General features: G+C 39.9%; 1 protein-coding gene across 2 annotated transcripts in view; it reads left to right on the plus strand.

Annotated features, from left to right (window-relative positions):
• sxc (O-linked N-acetylglucosamine (GlcNAc) transferase sxc) overlaps positions 1-19,794 on the plus strand; it is a 119,943-nt gene extending 100,149 nt beyond the window's left edge. For both annotated transcript variants that reach the window (XM_070097275.1, XM_070097280.1), the window contains exons 13-20: positions 2,121-2,320; positions 2,593-2,764; positions 2,984-3,178; positions 6,829-7,020; positions 7,262-7,489; positions 11,084-11,291; positions 13,625-13,793; positions 16,876-19,794. In XM_070097275.1, coding sequence (XP_069953376.1) covers positions 2,121-2,320; positions 2,593-2,764; positions 2,984-3,178; positions 6,829-7,020; positions 7,262-7,489; positions 11,084-11,291; positions 13,625-13,793; positions 16,876-17,029 — 1,518 coding nt within the window. In that variant the 3' untranslated portion in view covers positions 17,030-19,794. The remainder of the gene's footprint in view (positions 1-2,120; positions 2,321-2,592; positions 2,765-2,983; positions 3,179-6,828; positions 7,021-7,261; positions 7,490-11,083; positions 11,292-13,624; positions 13,794-16,875) is intronic.
• The last annotated feature ends 1,397 nt before the right edge of the window (positions 19,795-21,191 follow it).

Below are 21,191 nucleotides of genomic sequence, written 5' to 3' on the forward strand. Positions count from 1 at the left end.
ATAAAAGGAAAAAAATGGAGGTCAGCTTTCCGGCAGTAGCCTGGAACCTAACCTGCCAATTAAGTGGGGCCCTACTGTATATCTTTATACAGGTCTCCCTCAACATTCGTGTTTTCAACTTTCATGGGATTCACAAATTTGCGAATTCCCAGCCGCCAAATGATATTTAAGTTACCTGCCACCCATGTATCCCTACTACCCTCCCTCTGACCCCAGCAACTGGCAGTCATCCCGCCTGCCACTCAGTGTGGTGAGTGTTTTGTTTGTTCATTATTTGCTATTAAACTACAGTATAAATAATGTCAGCCCGTTCATGACTGCATATTAGAATGGCCATTCGGACAGGTATTGGACAGTGACATCATTTGTTTACTCCTGAACACGGCAAAGAATCGAACATTTCTACTACTGCTAATAATAATAACAGTAATAAATAATAATACAATAGAATTGAAGGAAATTGTACAAAAATATGAGGGTTGAAGCAGTAGTGGAGGCATCGTGAGTCAGTTTGGCTCTGTTTATGCTGGAGTGAGCATTAGCCTCTGCGCTCTTCCAAACATTTCACAATAATTCATTGTGTTTGGTGCTTGTAGATTGAGTGCGACTGCAGTAGTGGAGGCACTGGTAGAGACAGTGGTCAAGGCAGCGGTTGAGTCAGTGGTATTTAATAACATACATATTAATAATAATAATGCATGTTGTTAATAATAATAATATATGTTGTTAATAATAATAATATGATAGCATTGAAGAAGGAAATTGTACAAAAATACTAGGATTGAAGCAGTGGTGGGAGGCATCGTGAGTCAGTTTGGCTTTGTTTATGCTGAAGTGAGCATTAGCCTCCTCGCTCTTCCAAACATTTCACAATAATTCATTGTCTTTGGTGCTTGTAGATTGAGTGCGACTGCTACATAATTAACCATGGGCCCAAAGAAACTTACTAGTGCCAACCATTTGGTAAAGAAAAATAATAACATGTTATTAAACCATAACATGTATGTATATAGTACAATATTTTACTATGTTTTCATGTATTTTATGATTGTTCATGGTTCAACAAGTTAAGGAAACAGTATTGTATTATATTTCCCTACAATATATAAGGGCACCAAACATTCGCAATATTTCAACATTCGCAAGGCTCTTTATCCCCTAACCTTCGCGAATGTTGAGGGAGACCTGTATGTGCTTCTATACTGTTGTATCTGGGTGCCTCTGCGGTGGGGACAATAAGGGAACACTGTATCAACATCCAGGGTCCCAGACTTTTCAACATCTTACCAGAAGATATCAGAAACACTGCTGGAACAAGTGTAGAAGCCTTCAAGAGGAAACTGGACAAGTATCTTCACCAGGTGCCAGATCAACCAGGCTGTGGATATGTGGGGCAGCTGGCCTCCAGCAGCAACAGCCTGGTTGACCAGGGAAGCAGGCGAGTCTGACCCATGGCTGGGCTCAGAGAGTAGATAAACTCTTGAAACTCTTCAGAGGTATATCAAAGGTATGTATAAGTGAGGTGAAAGTGTTGAATGATGATGAAAATATTTTCTTTTTGGGGAGTTTTTCTTTTTGGGTCACCCTGCCTCGGTGGAAGACAGCTGATCTGTTGAAAAAAAAAAAATTAAGAGTGCCGTATTAGTGAGGCACTCTAAAGTGAAACGCTGTACTATCGAGTCATGCCTTTACATTCACCATCATTCATGAAATAGCTGACTTGCAAGAAGTGCACGGGCACCACAATTCAAATTATTCTTCAAATTGCAACATCCTCTCTCCTCCTCCAAAATGCAGGCACTGTAGGCTCCACCTTCAGGACTCGGAAGTCTGCTTAACTCATTTTCCTGATTCCCTTTGTCATTTTTACCTTACTCTCCTTGCAACAGTGCAGCAGACCCTTAAAACCACTTGTCAGCATTGACAAGATCTTTTGTAGATTAAGGCTAACTCCAATCAATTTGATCATGTTTATCTTGACATACTATCTTGCACTTGCACTACATGCAGAAATTATGAGGGGAATGAGAAAATAACTCATTTTATTATACAGAAAAACACATCTTATGTTGCCTTTAGTAAATCTGAACTTTATTCTGATTACCAAATTCTTTCTGCAGATTAATGTGCTACACAAACAGCCATATAAATATCCTTCGGAATTGACACCTGATGGGCGTGTGCGCGTGGGATATGTATCTTCTGACTTTGGCAACCATCCAACATCACACCTAATGCAGAGTATACCTGGCCTGCATGATAGGTCTAGGGTGGAGATATACTGCTATGCTCTGAGTCCTGATGATAGTACTGCATTTAGGTAACAAAGCTATTCCATAATTTGCCTGTTTTGTATATACATGTATGTGGTTTCAGGGGTCGAATCTCGGCTCCTGGCCTTGTCCCTCTACCTGCTTCTTGCCAGATTATCGTCCTATCAATGATGCATATACACTTTAGTATTTCTTTATCGTTGTTGGTGCATTTATACCTTTGTGTGCGAGGGCTTATGTATTTACTGAGAGGAGAAATATTTAAAAATCTCAAATCCCAATTTGTTTTTATTATTAATAAAAATATTTTTTCTTCAAGGAGTAAAATTAGCAGAGAAGCTGAACATTTTATTGATCTGTCACAAATTCCCTGCAATGGCAAAGCTGCTGATCGCATAAATCAAGATGGCATTCATATTCTTGTGAACATGAATGGTTACACAAAAGGAGCTCGCAATGAAATATTTGCCCTTCGTCCAGCACCCATCCAGGTAGGTATACACACTTAATTAACCCCCTTTTCCTGCTCTGAATTATATCTGTCACACCACTAGCCCAGCTACTTTGCTCATTATTCTCTGGATAATATTAGTTTCACATATCTATCTTAAACATTTTAACTCCCTCTAACCTCCTCTTCACTGCAGTTTTACGAGCTATGATTCACACCCATACAAAAGTACAGTATTACCAAAAAAATTATTTTACAGGTTATGTGGTTGGGATATCCAGGCACTAGTGGAGCTCCTTTTATGGACTACCTCATCACTGATCGTGTTACATCACCTTTAAGAGTGGCATCACAATACAGTGAGAAGCTTGCTTATATGCCTGATACCTTCTTTGTTGGGGATCATAGGAACATGTTCCCTCATCTTCAGGAAAGGGTTCTTCTGGAATCTATAGTAAGTTCCTTGTTCGTTTTGTACAGCTGCCAAGTTTTGATACTATTTTCTCCAGTAGGTCCCCAACATGCAGTCTTAATGGGTTCCTGAAAATGTTTGCTTTTCATTTTTTTTTTTTTTTTTTTTTATTATCACACTGACCGATTCCCACCAAGGCAGGGTGGCCCAAAAAAGAAAAACTTTAACCATCATTCACTCCATCACTGTCTTGCCAGAAGGGTGCTTTACACTACAGTTTTTAAACTGCAACATTTACACCCCTCCTTCAGAGTGCAGGCACTGTACTTCCCATCTCCAGGACTCAAGTCTGGCCTGCCGGTTTCCCTGAATCCCTTCATAAATGTTACTTTGCTCACACTCCAACAGCACGTCAAGTATTAAAAACCATTTGTCTCCATTCACTCCTATCAAACACGCTCGTGCATACCTGCTGGAAGTCCAAGCCCCTCGCACACAAAACCTCCTTTACCCCCTCTCTCCAACCTTTCCTAGGCCGACCCCTACCCCGCCTTCCTTCCACTACAGACTGATACACTCTTGAAGTCATTCTGTTTCGCTCCATTCTCTCTACATGTCCGAACCACCTCAACAACCCTTCCTCAGCCCTCTGGACAACAGTTTTGGTAATCCCGCACCTCCTCCTAACTTCCAAACTACGAATTCTCTGCATTATATTCACACCACACATTGCCCTCAGACATGACATCTCCACTGCCTCCAGCCTTCTCCTCGCTGCAACATTCATCACCCATGCTTCACACCCATATAAGAGCGTTGGTAAAACTATACTCTCATACATTCCCCTCTTTGCCTCCAAGGACAAAGTTCTTTGTCTCCACAGACTCCTAAGTGCACCACTCACTCTTTTTCCCTCATCAATTCTATGATTCACCTCATCTTTCATAGACCCATCTGCTGACACGTCCACTCCCAAATATCTGAATACATTCACCTCCTCCATACTCTCTCCCTCCAATCTGATATTCAATCTTTCATCACCTAATCTTTTTGTTATCCTCATAACCTTACTCTTTCCTGTATTCACCTTTAATTTTCTTCTTTTGCACACCCTACCAAATTCATCCACCAATCTCTGCAACTTCTCTTCAGAATCTCCCAAGAGCACAGTGTCATCAGCAAAGAGCAGCTGTGACAACTCCCACTTTGTGTGTGATTCTTTATCTTTTAACTCCACGCCTCTTGTCAAGACCCTCGCATTTACTTCTCTTACAACCCCATCTATAAATATATTAAACAACCACGGTGACATCACACATCCTTGTCTAAGGCCTACTTTTACTGGGAAATAATTTCCCTCTTTCCTACATACTCTAACTTGAGCCTCACTATCCTCGTAAAAACTCTTCACTGCTTTCAGTAACCTACCTCCTACACCATACACTTGCAACATCTGCCACATTGCCCCCCTATCCACCCTGTCATACGCCTTTTCCAAATCCATAAATGCCACAAAGACCTCTTTAGCCTTATCTAAATACTGTTCACTTATATGTTTCACTGTAAACACCTGGTCCACACACCCCCTACCTTTCCTAAAGCCTCCTTGTTCATCTGCTATCCTATTCTCCGTCTTACTCTTAATTCTTTCAATAATAACTCTACCATACACTTTACCAGGTATACTCAGCAGACTTATCCCCCCTATAATTTTTGCACTCTTTTATCCCCTTTGCCTTTATACAAAGGAACTATGCATGCTCTCTGCCAATCCCTAGGTACCTTACCCTCTTCCATACATTTATTAAATAATTGCACCAACCACTCCAAAACTATATCCCCACCTGCTTTTAACATTTCTATCTTTATCCCATCAATCCCGGCTGCCTTACCCCCTTTCATTTTACCTACTGCCTCACGAACTCCCCCCACACTCACAACTGGCTCTTCCTCACTCCTACAAGATGTTGTTCCTCCTTGCCCTATACACGAAATCACAGCTTCCCTATCTTCATCAACATTTAACAATTCCTCAAAATATTCCCTCCATCTTCCCAATACCTCTAACTCTCCATTTAACCCTTTGAGGGTCGACAGGCCCTCTCCGAAACTCGTTCTCAGGGTCGGCCAAATTTAAAAAAAAAAAAAAATTATTTTCTCTTATGAAAAGATAGAGAATCTTTTCCCGATCATAACGACACCAAAAGTTTGAAATTTGATAGAAAACTTACGGAATTATGCTCTCGCAAAGTTAGCGGTCTCGGCGATGTTTACGGATCGGCGATTTTGCCCACTTTGAGCCCCATTTTCGGCCAATTTCACTGTACTAGTCGACAAAAAACATGAATATTTCGCTAGAACTCCATTTTTTCTATCGAATGGGTGCAAGAAACCACCCATTTATAAATTCAACTATCCAGTACAGTGGTCAGAATTTAGCAATTTTGCCAATTTCACACAAATTTCAAAAGATGCCAATTTCGGAATAGGGTCCAGAATAAACAAGAAAGACATTCCTGGCACTAAAATGACATTTCCTCTAGTCATTAGTCACGTCTCAAGGCCCCTCTTATATTCTTTTGCTTTCCACTTTGAATTTTTATTCTCACAAAAAATATAAGATTTACTGTTATGCAGACTACTGCATTAGTGTAAAAAATGGTATAAATATTATTGGTGCACTTGTGAAAGAATATTAGACTCACCAGTTGACGTGTATTGCACGCTTGGCACGATTTGTTTACTTTTGAAGTTTGGTAAAAATCGAACATTTCTGCTACTTTGAGCTCAATTTCAAGGCACCTTTCATTGTAAAACCAGTCAAAATCATCTCAATTTCAGTAATATGTCTTCCATTCTATAAAATGAGACCAAGAAAACTAGAATACAACAATAAATACTATACGAAAATACACTGCAAAGTCGCTGATTTATTAAAAAAAAATGGAAAAAGTTTTTTTTTTCTCATTATGCACCGTGTGCTGCAGGATTTTTTTTAGACTGTGCACACTGACCACATAGACCCATTCTTTCATATGAAGGCCTACCAGCTTTCTCCCACTAGATTTGAGGTCGCTAGAATTTATGAGTACTAGTACGTCAAAAACCCCTACGCGTAAGACGTACTAGTACGACGAAAACCCTCAAAGGGTTAATAACTCTCCTCTCCTATTTTTAACTGACAAATCCATTTGTTCTCTAGGTTTTCTTAACTTGTTAATCTCACTCCAAAACTTTTTCTTATTTTCAACAAAATTTGTTGATAACATCTCACCCAGTCTCTCATTTGCTCTCTTTTTACATTGCTTCACCACTCTCTTAACCTTTATTTATTTATTTATTTATTTATTTATTTATTTATTTATTTATTTAATCATACCTGGGTATATTCCTAAATCAGATAATATTATAAACTAGTGGAATCTTTAATTTAGCTAATATTAAAGAAACCCCGAGTATAATATTAAGTGGATAATACATATAAATTAATTTCATTATGACCTTGGTCATAACAGTAGTGCTGAGGTGAAGTTTTAGTAATCCAACAAAGAAAGAACACTGCAGTGAGTTATTGATAGGCCAAAGCGTACCATTCGTATCCTCCAACATTGTGTTCAAAATGTAAAAAAAAAAAAAATTAAGATGCTTTTTCACTTTTATGACTGTCTAAAATATTGTATTACTTTTTGCAGGACAACCCTAAATTATTAAATAGAGATTCCATCAAGGATACTGTGGCATTAATGAACACTACGGACCTCAACCCTGTAATTGAAAATGCCGAGGTGTTAACTGTTAAAGAAGTGGTGAAGCCTGCTACTACAAAGGAATCAGTTGAAGTAGCAGTAACAGTTGCTCAGCTTCCTACAACAGCACCTATTGAAGTAAATACATTACAGTATTTGTATTTAAGTTAAGAGTCATGATGTTGGTCACATGTTAATAAGTTGATATTATTGCATTGGCTTTGTTGGTTTGTGAGTTTCACATGTGTTTGATACTTAACCTTGAAAAGGGATTTATTCACTATATAATATTGTAATAAAGTTTATAATCATGGAAGGAATATTATAAAGCTTTTTGCAAATTTTTTATATACATTCTAATTTTTACTCATACTTCCAGTCAATGATTCAGACTGGTTTGGCTCAAGCTACTGTAAATGGGCTGGTTGTACAGAATGGCCTGGCCACTACACAAATGAACACAAAGGCTGCTACTGGAGAAGAACCTCCCAAAAATATTCTGATTACAACACGCAAACAGTATGGCTTACCAGAAGATGCTGTTATCTACTGCAACTTCAACCAGTTGTATAAGATTGATCCATCAACTCTTCAGATGTGGTGCAATGTAAGAAAATTTGCTATTTGTTAATTTTTTTTTCTTTAACTTGCTGGCCGTCTCCCACTGAAAAAGAAACACTTGCTATTATTCACACTTAATTTTTTTTTTTTTTAACAAGTCGGCCGTCTCCCACCGAGGCAGGGTGACCCAAAAAAAATCCTCAAAAAGAAAATACTTTCATCATCATTCAATACTTTCACCTCACTCACACATAATCACTGTTTTTGCAGAGGTGCTCAGAATACAACAGCTTAGAAGCATATACAGTGGTCCCTCGTTTTTCGTAATTAATCCGTTCCTGGAGCTGTTACTATAAACGAAATTTACGATTTACGAATCAATTTTCCCCATAAGAAATAATGTAAATACAATTAATCCGTTCCTGACACCCAGAAGTATTAAAACAAAAAAAATTTTAACATGAAATATACATGTAGTACATAAACAATACAATGAGAAATGATGAATGAAACATTAACAGCATAACACTTACCTTTATTGGAGATTCTTCTTAGTGTATGGGAGACTGGAGGAGGAGAGAGAGTGGATTGTTTATAGTTTGGAAGGGGAATCCCCTTCCATCAACACCTCAGGTACCATTTGCTTTTCTGGGGTTGCTTCTCTTCTCTGTTTCTTAATGCCACTAGGACCACCTTGAGTCACTGGAGTCCTGTCTCACAAAATAACTGTGGAGAGAGCTCTGTTTCTGGCGTCTCTTTAACACTTCCCTAAAATGGCCCAAGACTTTGTCACTGTACATGTTGCCAACCTGGCTTGCAACAACCTTGTTAGGGTGATGTTTCTCCATAAAGCTTTCCATTTTACCCCACATAGTAAAAATCTCTTTAATTTCTGAAGAAAGCACCTTCTTCCATCTCTCTTCCTCCTCTGCAGCAAGATTCTGAGCTGCGATGTGTTGCTCTTCCTGCTGAAGCTCTTGCAGCTCCTCAGTGGTGAGCTCTTCATTGTAGTCTTCCACCAATTCTTCCACATACTCCAAACTCACATCCAACCCCATGGAACTCCCCAGTGCCACAATTGATTTTACTACAGACATAGGCTCATTAGGGTCAGTCCCAAATCCTTCAAAATCCCTCTTGTCGACACAATCTGGCCACAGTTTTCTCCAGGCAGAGTTCAAAGTCCTGGTAGTCACTCCCTCCCAAGCCATACCTATAAGGATTATGCAGTGGAGGATGCTGAAGTGTTCTCTCCAAAATTCCCTTAGGGTCAAGTGAGTGTCTGTGGTCACAGTCAAGCACCTGTGAAACATTGCTTTTGTGTAGAGTTTTTTAAAGTTTGCAATAACCTGCTGGTCCATGGGTTGGAGGAGAGGAGTGGTATTTGGGGGCAAGAACTTTACTGTGATGAACCCAAACTCCTCGAAAATTAGGTCATCCAAGTTTGGAGGATGAGCAGGTGCATTGTCCATTACTAGCAGGCACTTGAGATCCAATTTCTTTTCCAGGAGATACTCCTTCACACTAGGGCCAAACACTTCATTGAACCACTCGACGAAAATTTCCCTCGTGACCCATTCCTTACTATTAGATTTCCAAAACACACACAATTTACTCTTCATAACATTGTTTTTCCTGAACACACTGGGATTTTCAGAATGGTACACTAGTAATGGCTTCACTTTGAAATCCCCACTAGCATTAGCACAGAACATTAGCGTCAGCCTGTCTTTCATAGGCTTGTGTCCTGGCATTGCCTTTTCCTCTTGTGTAATGAAGGTCCTCTTTGGCATTTTCTTCCAAAAGAGGCCTGTTTCATCACAATTGAACTTTTGTTCAGGTTTCAGTCCTTCAGCCTCTATGTACTCCTGGAATTCATGCACATATTTTTCAGCCGCCTTGTGGTCCGAACTGGCAACCTCACCATGCCTTGCCACACTGTGTATGCCAGTACGGTTCTTAAATCTCTCAAACCAGCCTTTGCTGGCCTTAAATTCACTCACTTCACCACTATTTGCAGGGAATTTCTTTACCAAATCTTCATGCAACTGCCTAGCCTTTTCACAAATAATCGAAGTCATAAGAGTATCTCCTGCTAATTGTTTCTCATTTATCCACACCAATAATAACTTCTCAACCTCTTCCAGTACTGGTGATCTCATTTTTTGTCAGCATAGTTACTCCCTTTGCAACAACAGCATCCTTTATTTCATTTTTCTTGGCCACTATGGAACATAAGGTTGTGTAGGGTTTCTTATACATCCTGGCCAGTTCGGCCGCACTTGTACCACTTTCATATTGTTCAATGATGGTTTTCTTAAATTCAATCGTATTTCTCACCTTTACCACAGGCTTGGCACTAGGAGCTTTCTTTGGAGCCATGGTACCTTATTTAGTACTTGCAAGCACTAAAATAAATGGAATATTATGAAATATTTCGCTGGAGCACGTGAGGGGACCTTCGCTCACTGGTAAACAATGCCAGACTGGCTGCTGCCCCGGCTCACTCCGTGGGTACACGTCCCGGACGAACTACGACTCGCGAGTCAACCTATGAAAAGCGAGTCCATGTTTATACGAAAATACCCCTATGATTTGCGAATTTTACGATTGCCGGGAACTACGAAAAGCAGGGGACCACTGTACCAATAAAGATACACAACATATCCCTCCAAACTGCTAATATCCCGAACCCCTCCTTTAGAGTGCAGGCATTGTACTTCCCATTTCCAGGACTTGAGTCCGGTTATATAAAATAACCGGTTTCCCTGAATCCCTTCACTAAATATTACTCTGCTCACACTCCAACAGCTCGTCAGGTCCCAAATACCATTTGTCTTCATTCACTCCTATCTAACACGCTTGCTGGAAGTCCAAACCCCTTGCCCACAAAACCTCCCTTACCCCTTCCAACCTTTTCAAGAACAACCCCTACCCTGCCTTCCTTCCTCTACAGATTTAAACGCTCTGCATGTCATTCTACTTTGATCCATTCTCTCTAAATGACCAAACCACCTCAACAACCCCTCTTCATCCCTCTGACTAATATTTTTATTAACTCCACACCTTCTAATTTCCACACTCCAAATTTTCTGCATAGTATTTACACCACACATTGTCCTTAGACAGGACATCTCCACTGCCTCCAACTGCCTCCTCGCTGCTGCATTCACAACCCAAGCTTCACACCCATATAAGAGTGTTGGTACTACTATACTTTCATACATTCCCTTCTTTGCCTCCATAGATAATGTTTTTTGTCTCCACATATACCTCAACACACCACTCACCTTTTTTCCCTCATCAATTCAATGATTAACCTCATCCTTCATAAATCCATTCACCGACACATCAACTCCCAAGTATCTGAAAACGTTCACTTCTTCCATACTCCTCCCCAATTTGATATCCAATTTTTCTTATCTAAATCATTTGATGCCCTCATCACCTTACTCTTTTCTATGTTCACTTTCAACTTTCTACCTTTACACCCACTCCCAAACTCATCCACTAACCTTTGCAATTTTTCTTTAGAATCTCCCATAAGTACAATATCATCAGCAAAAAGCAACTGTGACAAATTTTTGGAAGAATTACTTTACATTTGTGCTGTTTAAATAACAAGCATCTTTTTCATCAGATTTTAAAGCGTGTACCAAAATCAGTCGTATGGCTGTTACGGTTTCCTGCTCATGGAGAAGCCAATATTCTTTCCCAAGCACAACACCTTGGAGTTGGACCAGGACGAATCATCTTTTCTAATGTTGCTGCCAAAGAGGAGCATGTCCGCAGAGGACAGTTAGCGGATGTTTGCTTAGATACACCATTATGCAATGGCCATACTACAGGTATTATTCACTGTTGTCTTGTTTTGTGTGTGTACTATATAGTTTGTTCAGATGTTTGGAATAAACAAGTTTAAATTTCCCATTTGCATATACGTATGCAAGTGGTAGGCTTTGTTATGCTACTATTAACACCCATTATTCATAAAATTCAGTTAGTCAGATACCTTGCTTTTGACCATATAGACTCGAGGGTGAAAGACTTGGTACAAGGAATTGGAGCTGGCCTCCCATTTCTGTGATTATTTACATTACATTTCTCAAGTAGTGTGACCCTTACAGGTTTAATGCTTGATGAATATAATAATAATAATAATAAAATAATGGACCATTTAGAGTGATATCATATTTAATACCTCATTTAGTTAAGGTTACTTCAGTAACTGTTTTTGTTGGTATTCTTATCATGAAGATGTTGCAACACTGGAATAAACAGGACTTGGCTGAACTTCTTTCATAAGTTTCCTGATAATATATTGTGCTAGATTATCTAGTCTTTTTAAAGTCCAAGTTTGATAAGATTTTGGTAGGGGCAATTTTAGGTTTTTACACTAGTCTGACTTACTTCTGGATAGTTTCTTTAGTTAATTTTTTTTTCTCTACCAAGGTAGGGTCCTACTTAATACTGAGTTACCTAATTGCAGTGGTGTGTGGTTTGAGCGATTAACCCTTTCAGGATCGACAGGCCCTCTCAGAGACTCGTTCTCAGGGTCGGCCATATTTCAAAAAAAAAAAAAAAAATTCTTATGAAAAGATAGAGAATTTTTTCAGATCATAATGACACCAAAAGTATGAAATTTGATGGAAAACTTAGGGAATTATGCTCTCGCGATGTTAGTGGTCTCAACGATGTTTACGCATTGGCAATTTTGCCCACTTTGAGCCCTATTTTCGGCCAATTCCTGTGTACTAGTCGACAAAAATCATAACTATTTCGTTAAAACTCCATTTTGGGTCTCTAATGAGTACAAGAAACCACCCATTTACCAATTTCAACTATCCAATACAGTGGTCAGAATTTAGCAATTTTGCCAATTTCACACAAATTTCAAAAAATGCCAATTTCTGAATAGGGTCCAGAATAAACAAGAAAGACATTCCTGGCACTAAAATAACATTTCCTCTGTTCGTTAGTCATGACCCCACGCCCCTCTTACATTCTTTTGCTTTCCATTTTGAATTTTTATTCTCACAAAAAATAGAAGATTTACTGTTATGCAGACTACTGCATTAGTGTAAAAATGGTGTAAATAATATCAGTGCACTTGTGAAAGAATATTAGACTCGCCAATTGACGTGTATTGGACGCATGGCATGATTTGTTTACTTTTGAACTTTGGTAAAAATCAAACATTTCTGCTACTTTGAGCTCAATTTCAAGGTACTTTTCATTGTAAAACCAATCAAAATCATCTCAATTTCTGTAAAATGTCTTCCATTCTATAAAAAGAGACCAGGAAAACTAGAAAACAACAATAAATACCATACGAAAATACATTGCAAAGTCACTGTTTTAATCCAAAAACATGGTCAAAATTTTTTTTTTTTCTCATTACGCACTGTGTGCTGCAGGATTTTTTTTATACCATGCACACTGAGCACATAGACCCATTCTTTCATATGTAGGCCTACCAGCTTTCTCTCATTAGATTTGAGGGCGCTAGAATTTAGGCGTACTAGTACGTCAAAAACCCTGGTGCGTAAGCCGTACTAGTACGGCCGAAACCCTGAAAGGGTTAATACCTGGGAAAAAGCATTTGTCTGGTATGAATACCACTCTTCCCACACTGTGCTTCCCTAACTAAAAATCCAGCACCCCCTTTGTCATAAATGGTGGGAAAATTTCTCCTTTTGTCTAAATTGGCTAACACTACCGATGACAGTGGTTGAATTACGGGTGTGGATCACAGAATGTGAAAAATAGTTGTTTTGCCAGAAGTATGAAGACATAATTCATATGACCCTTTAAATTACAATCTTCCCATATAAGTTTTTTGCTTTAAACTTATATTTCTTTGCTACAGAATGTTTAAAATGTGGAACTTCATGTGAGTAATATTATGAGTGGTGAATTGGAGGAATAATTCAGGCAATGATAAAGTACACATTGACTGTTCAGGGCTTGAAGGCAAATAAGCTATTTTGTATTGTTCATTTGAGAATTTAAAGAGGCAAGCTCAAGAGCTAAGGCTCAAACCCCTTTGTATAGTGATGGGACACGAGTGATACTGTCTTAGTTGGCAGAAGGTTCCTGGGCTACGAGTTAAAACTTCACGTTTTACTTAAGTGTGTTTATAATTTGAACACATTCATATTTAATAATGAATTTTCCCCAGGAATGGATGTATTATGGGCAGGCACTCCCATGATCACCTTATCAGGAGAAACGCTAGCTTCGCGTGTTGCAGCCTCACAACTCCATTGTCTGGGAACTCCTGAACTTGTGGCTACCACACGCCAAGAATATGAAGATATTGCCACGAGACTAGGAAATGATAGAGAATAGTAAGTTCAGCCATTTTCCCCAAGAGTTTCTTGTTATGTAATCATTTTATATTTTTGGCCTCATAATGTTTGTGTTCAGTTTGCTTAGAACTTTATTTGTATAAATTAATACTAGTTTTCTGCTTCTTCATACTATAGAGCTGCATATTTATGTATATTAAGGTTTATAAATAAGCATGATTAAAGATGCACAAATAACCCGCACATAAAAGAGAGAAGCTTATGACGACGTTTCGGTCCGACTTGGACCATTGACTTTGTCAATGGTCCAAGTCGGACCGAAACGTCGTCGTAAGCTTCTCTCTTTTATGTGCGGGTTATTTGTGTATTGTTCCAGTCACGGTATTGTGCCTTTTTGTTATTTATGATTAAAGATGTATTGAAAGAAATACGCAGTTTCTTCATTTATCATGATTGCTTATTCTTATCTTGGGAAGGTGACCTACATGTTGATGGCAGTCTATCCAATGTTTTTCAGTTTGTGGGCTCTGTTGCATTCCCATTATCTTGGATGATAGTGATGGGGGAATTCAAATATTCTATTTTATGGAAAAATCTGAATTATCTGTAGAACTCCATTCATGTCAAACGGATGAGATGCCAGCAACAAATAATGTTGATTGGCATGAGAAGGGACTCTTATTTATGCAGTTCTTGTTGGTAAAGAGCTTAACATATTTGAGGCCCTCTGTTTTTGTAAACCTCACTTTCAGTTTAGTTAAAATAGATTTTGATGTGAGAGATCTATTAACTAACATTTTGAACAAAATCCTGTGATTAGTTTTTAATTTCAATGTTTGACCCCCCTCCCCCCTATATACACACCACAAACACACCACAAACACACACCACAAACACACACCACAAACACACACCACAAACACACACCACAAACACACACCACAAACACACACCACAAACACACACGACAAACACACACCACAAACACACACCACAAACACACACCACAAACACACACCACAAACACACACCACAAACACACACCACAAACACACACCACAAACACACACACAAACACAAACACCACATACACACACACACACACACACCACATACACACCACATACACACACACCACATACACACACACCACATACACACCACATACACACCACATACACACACACCACATACACACACACCACATACACACACACCACATACACACACACCACATACACACCACATACACACACACCACATACACACACACCACATACACACACACCACATACACACACACCACATACACACACACCACATACACACACACCACATACACACCACATACACACCACATACACACCACATACACACACCACATACACACACACCACATACACACACCACATACACACACCACATACACACACCACATACACACACCACATACACACACCACATACACACACCACATACACACACCACATACACACACCACATACACACACCACATACATACACACACACCACACACACACACCACACACACACACCACACACACACACCACACACACACACCACACACACACACCACACACACACACCACACACACCACACACACACACCACACACACCACACACACACACCACACACACCACACACACACACCACACACACCACACACCACACACACACACCACACACACACACACACCACACACACACCACACACACCACACACACCACACACACACCACACACACCACACATGCCACACCACACCCCCACACACCACACCCCCACACACCACACCCCCACACACCACACACCACACCCCCACACACCACACCACCACACCCCCACACACCACACCCCCACACACCACACCCCAACACACCACACACCACACCCCCACACACCACACCACCACACCCCCACACACCACACCCCCACACACCACACCACCACACCCCCACACACCACACCCCAACACACCACATCCTCACAGAACACACCCCCACACACACTACACCCCCCACACCACACCCCCACACACCACACCCCCACACACCACACCACCACACACCACACCACCACACACCACACCCCCACACACCACACCCCCACACCCCCACACACCACACCCCCACACACCACACCACACCCACACACCACACCACACACACACACAACACCACACCCACACACAACACCACACCCCCACACACCACACCCCCACACACCACACCCTCACACAACAACACCCCCACACACCACACCACCACACACCACACCACCACACCACCACACACCACACCCCCACACACCACACCACACCCCCACACACCACACCCCCACACACACATATACATACATTCACATTTTGCTGGAGACCATTTAGTAAACAGTTGCATAACAAAAGCACATGAATTAAAAAGCCAGTGAATTTGGGGGTTTGACTGCACATTTTTATTTTTTATTTTTTTTTTCCAGAAACTTGGTTTTTTTTTACTTGGATTACTTGCTATATACAGTGTTTGAGTGATTTTAGTATTAAGTGTATTTAAGCAGAATATAGTTTGACTATACAAATAAGGTACACTAATTTCTAAAAAAAAATAAAGATTATTTATGGTGATTTAGGCATTGGTTTTTATAGTCAAATTACAATACAATACCAGTTTATTTAAAAATTATACATTGTTTATACAGAAATGGGCGACACTTTAATGCATGTTGAAAGCCCGTAGTTATGTAGAGCATTTCAGGCAAGCTTAGAGTAAACCTTTGATATAACGGAATAATGGAAGCAAGAAACGATGACAGGTAATTATGACTGTCATTATTGTAACAAGGATAAAAAGTTCTGTAAAAAACAGACGTCCTGTCCATTGTTTACAAATCAGTTAGCCCAGCAGTGTATTGCAAGTACACTCTGCCTTTGTAGTGTTTGTGTTTGCTTTGCGAACTACCACTTTTGTGTTGTGGGTTCATATAAGCATCTGTAAGAGTTTTGGGGGATATTTAGGAAGTTTACTTTTAACATCAACCAAATTTCATTCAGGGGAACAATTTTCATATTTTTCTAATGGGTATTACAAATTCTTCTTAACAGCTTGAAAGCAACACGTGCTAGTGTGTGGAAGGCACGCACTGAATCACCGCTGTTCGATTGCAAGACTTATGCCCGGAATCTTGAGCGTCTTTTCAAGCGGATGTGGGATAGATATAGTTCAGGAGAAAAACCAGACCACATTACAGAGTGGTAATTAATTTAGTCAATTAAAAAGTGATAAGTAAAGACAGTTTTTTCACACTAATTAGCATCCAATCACTGGTGATATCTGCACTGTATTCCTTTAAAACTGTTTTTCCATGACCATGAAAAGTTAACTTTTGTTAGTGCACTAATCATTGGATGAGTGAAGCAGTCAGAAGTTATGAAACTTGTATGTGATATTGCTCTTTCAAATTCATGTCACCATTGTCATGTACTTCGTCGGTTCAAATTCACCATAACTTGATGTATAGTGGCCAGTCGTGTGAAATTCAGCTTCTTCGTAAGTCCAACACATTTACATCATTTACACTTGTATCTCCTGGATGTGGATGTTTTCTAGCTAGCTGTATTTGATATTTCCTTGTACATTGTACCATTTGATGATCATTTGGATTATATACATATCCAGGCTACTAGAAATTAAAAATAAGAAAGGATTGAATTACTGGACAATTTGTATATAGAAAACTTTTATCTAGGTTAAGCATGTTTCAAAAGGCTCAGGATTTTTTGAGTGTTGGGTTATCAAATGCTGCTTTTTGCAGGCAAATTTTCTTTGGCTGCAGAAACATTACTTCTGATAACCATTCAAATTGGGTTGCACATAGAGGATTGGATGAATATTAGCCTGATTCACAGGGTTGCCAGTTTAAAATAACATTTTTGTATTGTAAATAATCATACCCATCCTGAAGTGTGTGCACCATGAGTTATGAATGTGTATTGTTGAAAATCATAACTTTCTAGCACCATATGGCAATTAAAATCCGGTCTCATTTTAGCATATTACATTTTTTAATTAAAAGCTCTTTGTAAATTTATCTTTTGTCAAGGTTCAGAGGTCTTCTTGAGTCTGACCTTTAGCATTAATGTGTCAATTATAATTATTGCCTTCTGTGAAGTGATAGTCCATTAATCCCAAATCAGTCTCCAGTCTGCTTTATTTGTTTCCTTTTTCTTATCCTTTTTATTTCCTCTTCATCCTAGCTTTACCCTCACATTATTTCTTTCAGTGTTCATTGCCTTCCTCATGTTTTCAATCTTCCATTTAAATTCTTATATAAATATCTTTCCTTTCCAAGTTGCTGCTGCATCTGTCTCATTATTTTTCCTTTGTTTACCTTTCCGAATTTGATCATTATATTTCCCCTCTTCCTCTTTCTTATTTACAATAATGTGCTTTTATATTCCTTTCTAAATACATTATTGAATTGAACTGTTTGGTTTTGTGTATTGTTACTGAGGGTAAATGTAACCCATCAAGTTTAATTTCTATTATTTCTGTCTTGCAAGTTCCTTTCATTGTGATGTAGTTATGAAAAGGTTATGGTGTATGATACTAATGTGTTTTTGAGGCAGTGTGTTGATTTGATACTTATCATTACTGCCTTAAATTCTTGAGAAATTATTCTTGACAAAGAAGACCTGCAGTGGGTGTGCACATACACAGGTACATTATATGCACATGTATACACAATGTACATGTATAGTATACATGTGTATATATATACAGTGGTACCTCGGGATACGAACTTAATTCGTTCCAGAAGGCTGTTTGAGTGCCGATACCCAATAAATTTGTTCCCATAAGGAATAATGTAAATTAGTTTAATCCATTTCAGACCCCCAAAAATACACTTACAAAAGCACTTGCATAAATGCACTTACATAATTGTTCGAGTTTCGAGCTGTTCATATCCTGAGGTACTACTGTATATATATTTTTTACACTAGCCATCTCCCAGTGAGGCAGGGTGAAATGAAAAAGAAGAAACACTTTCACCATCATTCACTTAACTAGAATTGTGCTGATACTTCAGTTCAGATGCCTATCCAGGGTGCATCAGTGTACTTCCCACCTCAGGACTCAAATCCAGCTAACTGGTATCCCTGAATCCCTTCACAAAATGCTACCCTCCTCAAACTCCAATAGCTTGTCAAATTTCAAAAACCTTCCTCAAACCTCTAACATGCTCACACATGCCTGCTGGATGTCCAAACCCCTCGCACACCTTTACTGTTTCCCTTGGGCATTTCCGAAGGTGACCTAGACCTACCCCTCCACTACAGATTTATACACCCTCCAAGGCATCCTATTTTGTTGAGTTGGTTTGGAATTACAGAGAGGATCAAGCAAAATAGAATTGCTTGTATGAAATCTGTAGTGGAGGGAAAAAGTACAGGTTTCTGTGCGAGAGACTTGGACACCCAGCATGTGTGTGAGAGCATGATAGGAGTGAGTAGAGGCAAATGGCTTTTGTGATTTAAGCTGTTGGAGTGCAAACAAAGTTACATATTGTGAAGGGATTCAGGAAAACTGGTTAGGTGGGAAGTACAGTACCTGCAGTTTGAAAGGGCATCTGAATTGTAGTATCAGCACACCTCTGGCAAGGTAGTGATAAGAATTAATGATTGCTAGTCTCTTCTTTTTCAGGTCACTCTACCTTGGTGGAAAAAGGCCAGTGTGTTAAAAAAATATGCACACTCATGCATGCATACATATATTTGAGTGGATGATAATTTGTATGAAAAATAGGGCATTCTTTTTCATAGCATTGTCTTTTGTTCATATGCCCCTCAGATATTGAAATGACCAACTCCTCCCTCTATGACAACTTAAGGGTCAGGCTTGAAATCATATTGGTATATTTTTGACATTAAGTTGCTTTGACATTTTTTGTGACCCTTTTAATTTTAGAGGGAGTGTATTTGTATATTGGTCAGTGCTTTCCAAAAATAAATATGAAGCTGGAATTCTGTTTCACTATCCAAAAAGACTTGTTCTTGAAACTTTAGCTCAGACCCTCTAGAGAATGTGCTACTAGTAATCTTCATCAAGTGCTGCAGTAGGACTTCAAATACCTGACCCCATGCTTTGTAATGCTCAATAACCCATATGAGTTTAGAACAAAGGTGGGAAAATAGTACAAATATGTATGTATTGTGCAAGCCTTACTTCATAAAATTTGAATAAAACAGAAGAAAATTATCAAAACTTACAGAAATGTTACCTGCATTAAAATGCAAATGTACTAAATTTATCAACAAAATCAAACTTCTCTTTCCTGCAGAAACTGACTCTTGAAGAATGTTTTTTTTTTTTTTTAATTCTCTTTCCCAGATGTTCCTCTTCAAGGGGGGCTCCTTGGCGTGGTGAAGAGGCTCTTGGTCTGAGGAATTAGACCTGTCGGTCTCCTTCCTCAGACCGAACCTAATTACCCCCCAATCCCCCTGTTCCCTATCCCATCCTCCCCTTTTTCCTTCCCTCCTCCTATTCCCCACCCCTCCCTTTTGCCCTTCCTTTTTGGCCTTTTTTTTTTTTTTTTCCATACAGGCACGCTAGTTCCTAGGTAGGGGAAAGGGTACCGGGGTCCATCCCATTCCGTTGAGGTTCTTGGCGGTGGCGTAGTTTGCCGTGGAATCTGGATTGCCTGGGGATGTCCCAGTCCCTCTCCGGTCTCCCGGAGGGTGGCTTTGGGTGACTCTCGGGCGACGCGTGTATCTCTGGAAGCCTCCTTTCGGATTCCGGGGGTGGTGGCCGAAGGAGGTATGCTTTGTGGTGGATTTCCGGCCGCCCTCTCTTTTGTCCACCGAGGTAGCTTGGCAGATGTGAGGTTGCTATCCCGGATTGTTAGTTTACTAGCATGATGGGTAGGGTATGGCACGGGTTCTATGCTGCATCTGCGCTACTTGCGGTGCTGAGGTCCTCTTGGGCGCGGAGGGAGATTTCTGGCCCTTTCATTCCTCCTAGGAACTATCCCTCCCTGGTCCCCCCTTTTTTTTATTTTTATTTTCTTTTTTTTTTCTTAAAAACAAAAAGAAAGAAGAAACCTAACCATGGCAGCCCTAGTCCATGAACCTACTACCCCCGGGCCCCTTCTTGATACCACACCCCGTTCTGACCCCGCCTCGTCTTTGGACCACTCTTCAGACACTCCTCTTGCCAGTGCTGTTTCCTCACCCGCTTCAGGTACTGAGGCCTCGACTGACTCCTTCAATTTATCGGACCTTCGCTCTCCTGACTATGCTTCCGGCCTCTCCCTCTACGGTGTGGCAATTTTCAAATCGCCGACCTGTTCCACGTCGGACCAACTCTGGTCCCACGCCTAAACGCCAACGACAATTACCTGCTGATGATACTTCTCCACCTT

Source organism: Cherax quadricarinatus, chromosome 4 (genome assembly GCF_038502225.1).
Source record: "Cherax quadricarinatus isolate ZL_2023a chromosome 4, ASM3850222v1, whole genome shotgun sequence".
NCBI lineage: Eukaryota > Metazoa > Arthropoda > Malacostraca > Decapoda > Parastacidae > Cherax > Cherax quadricarinatus.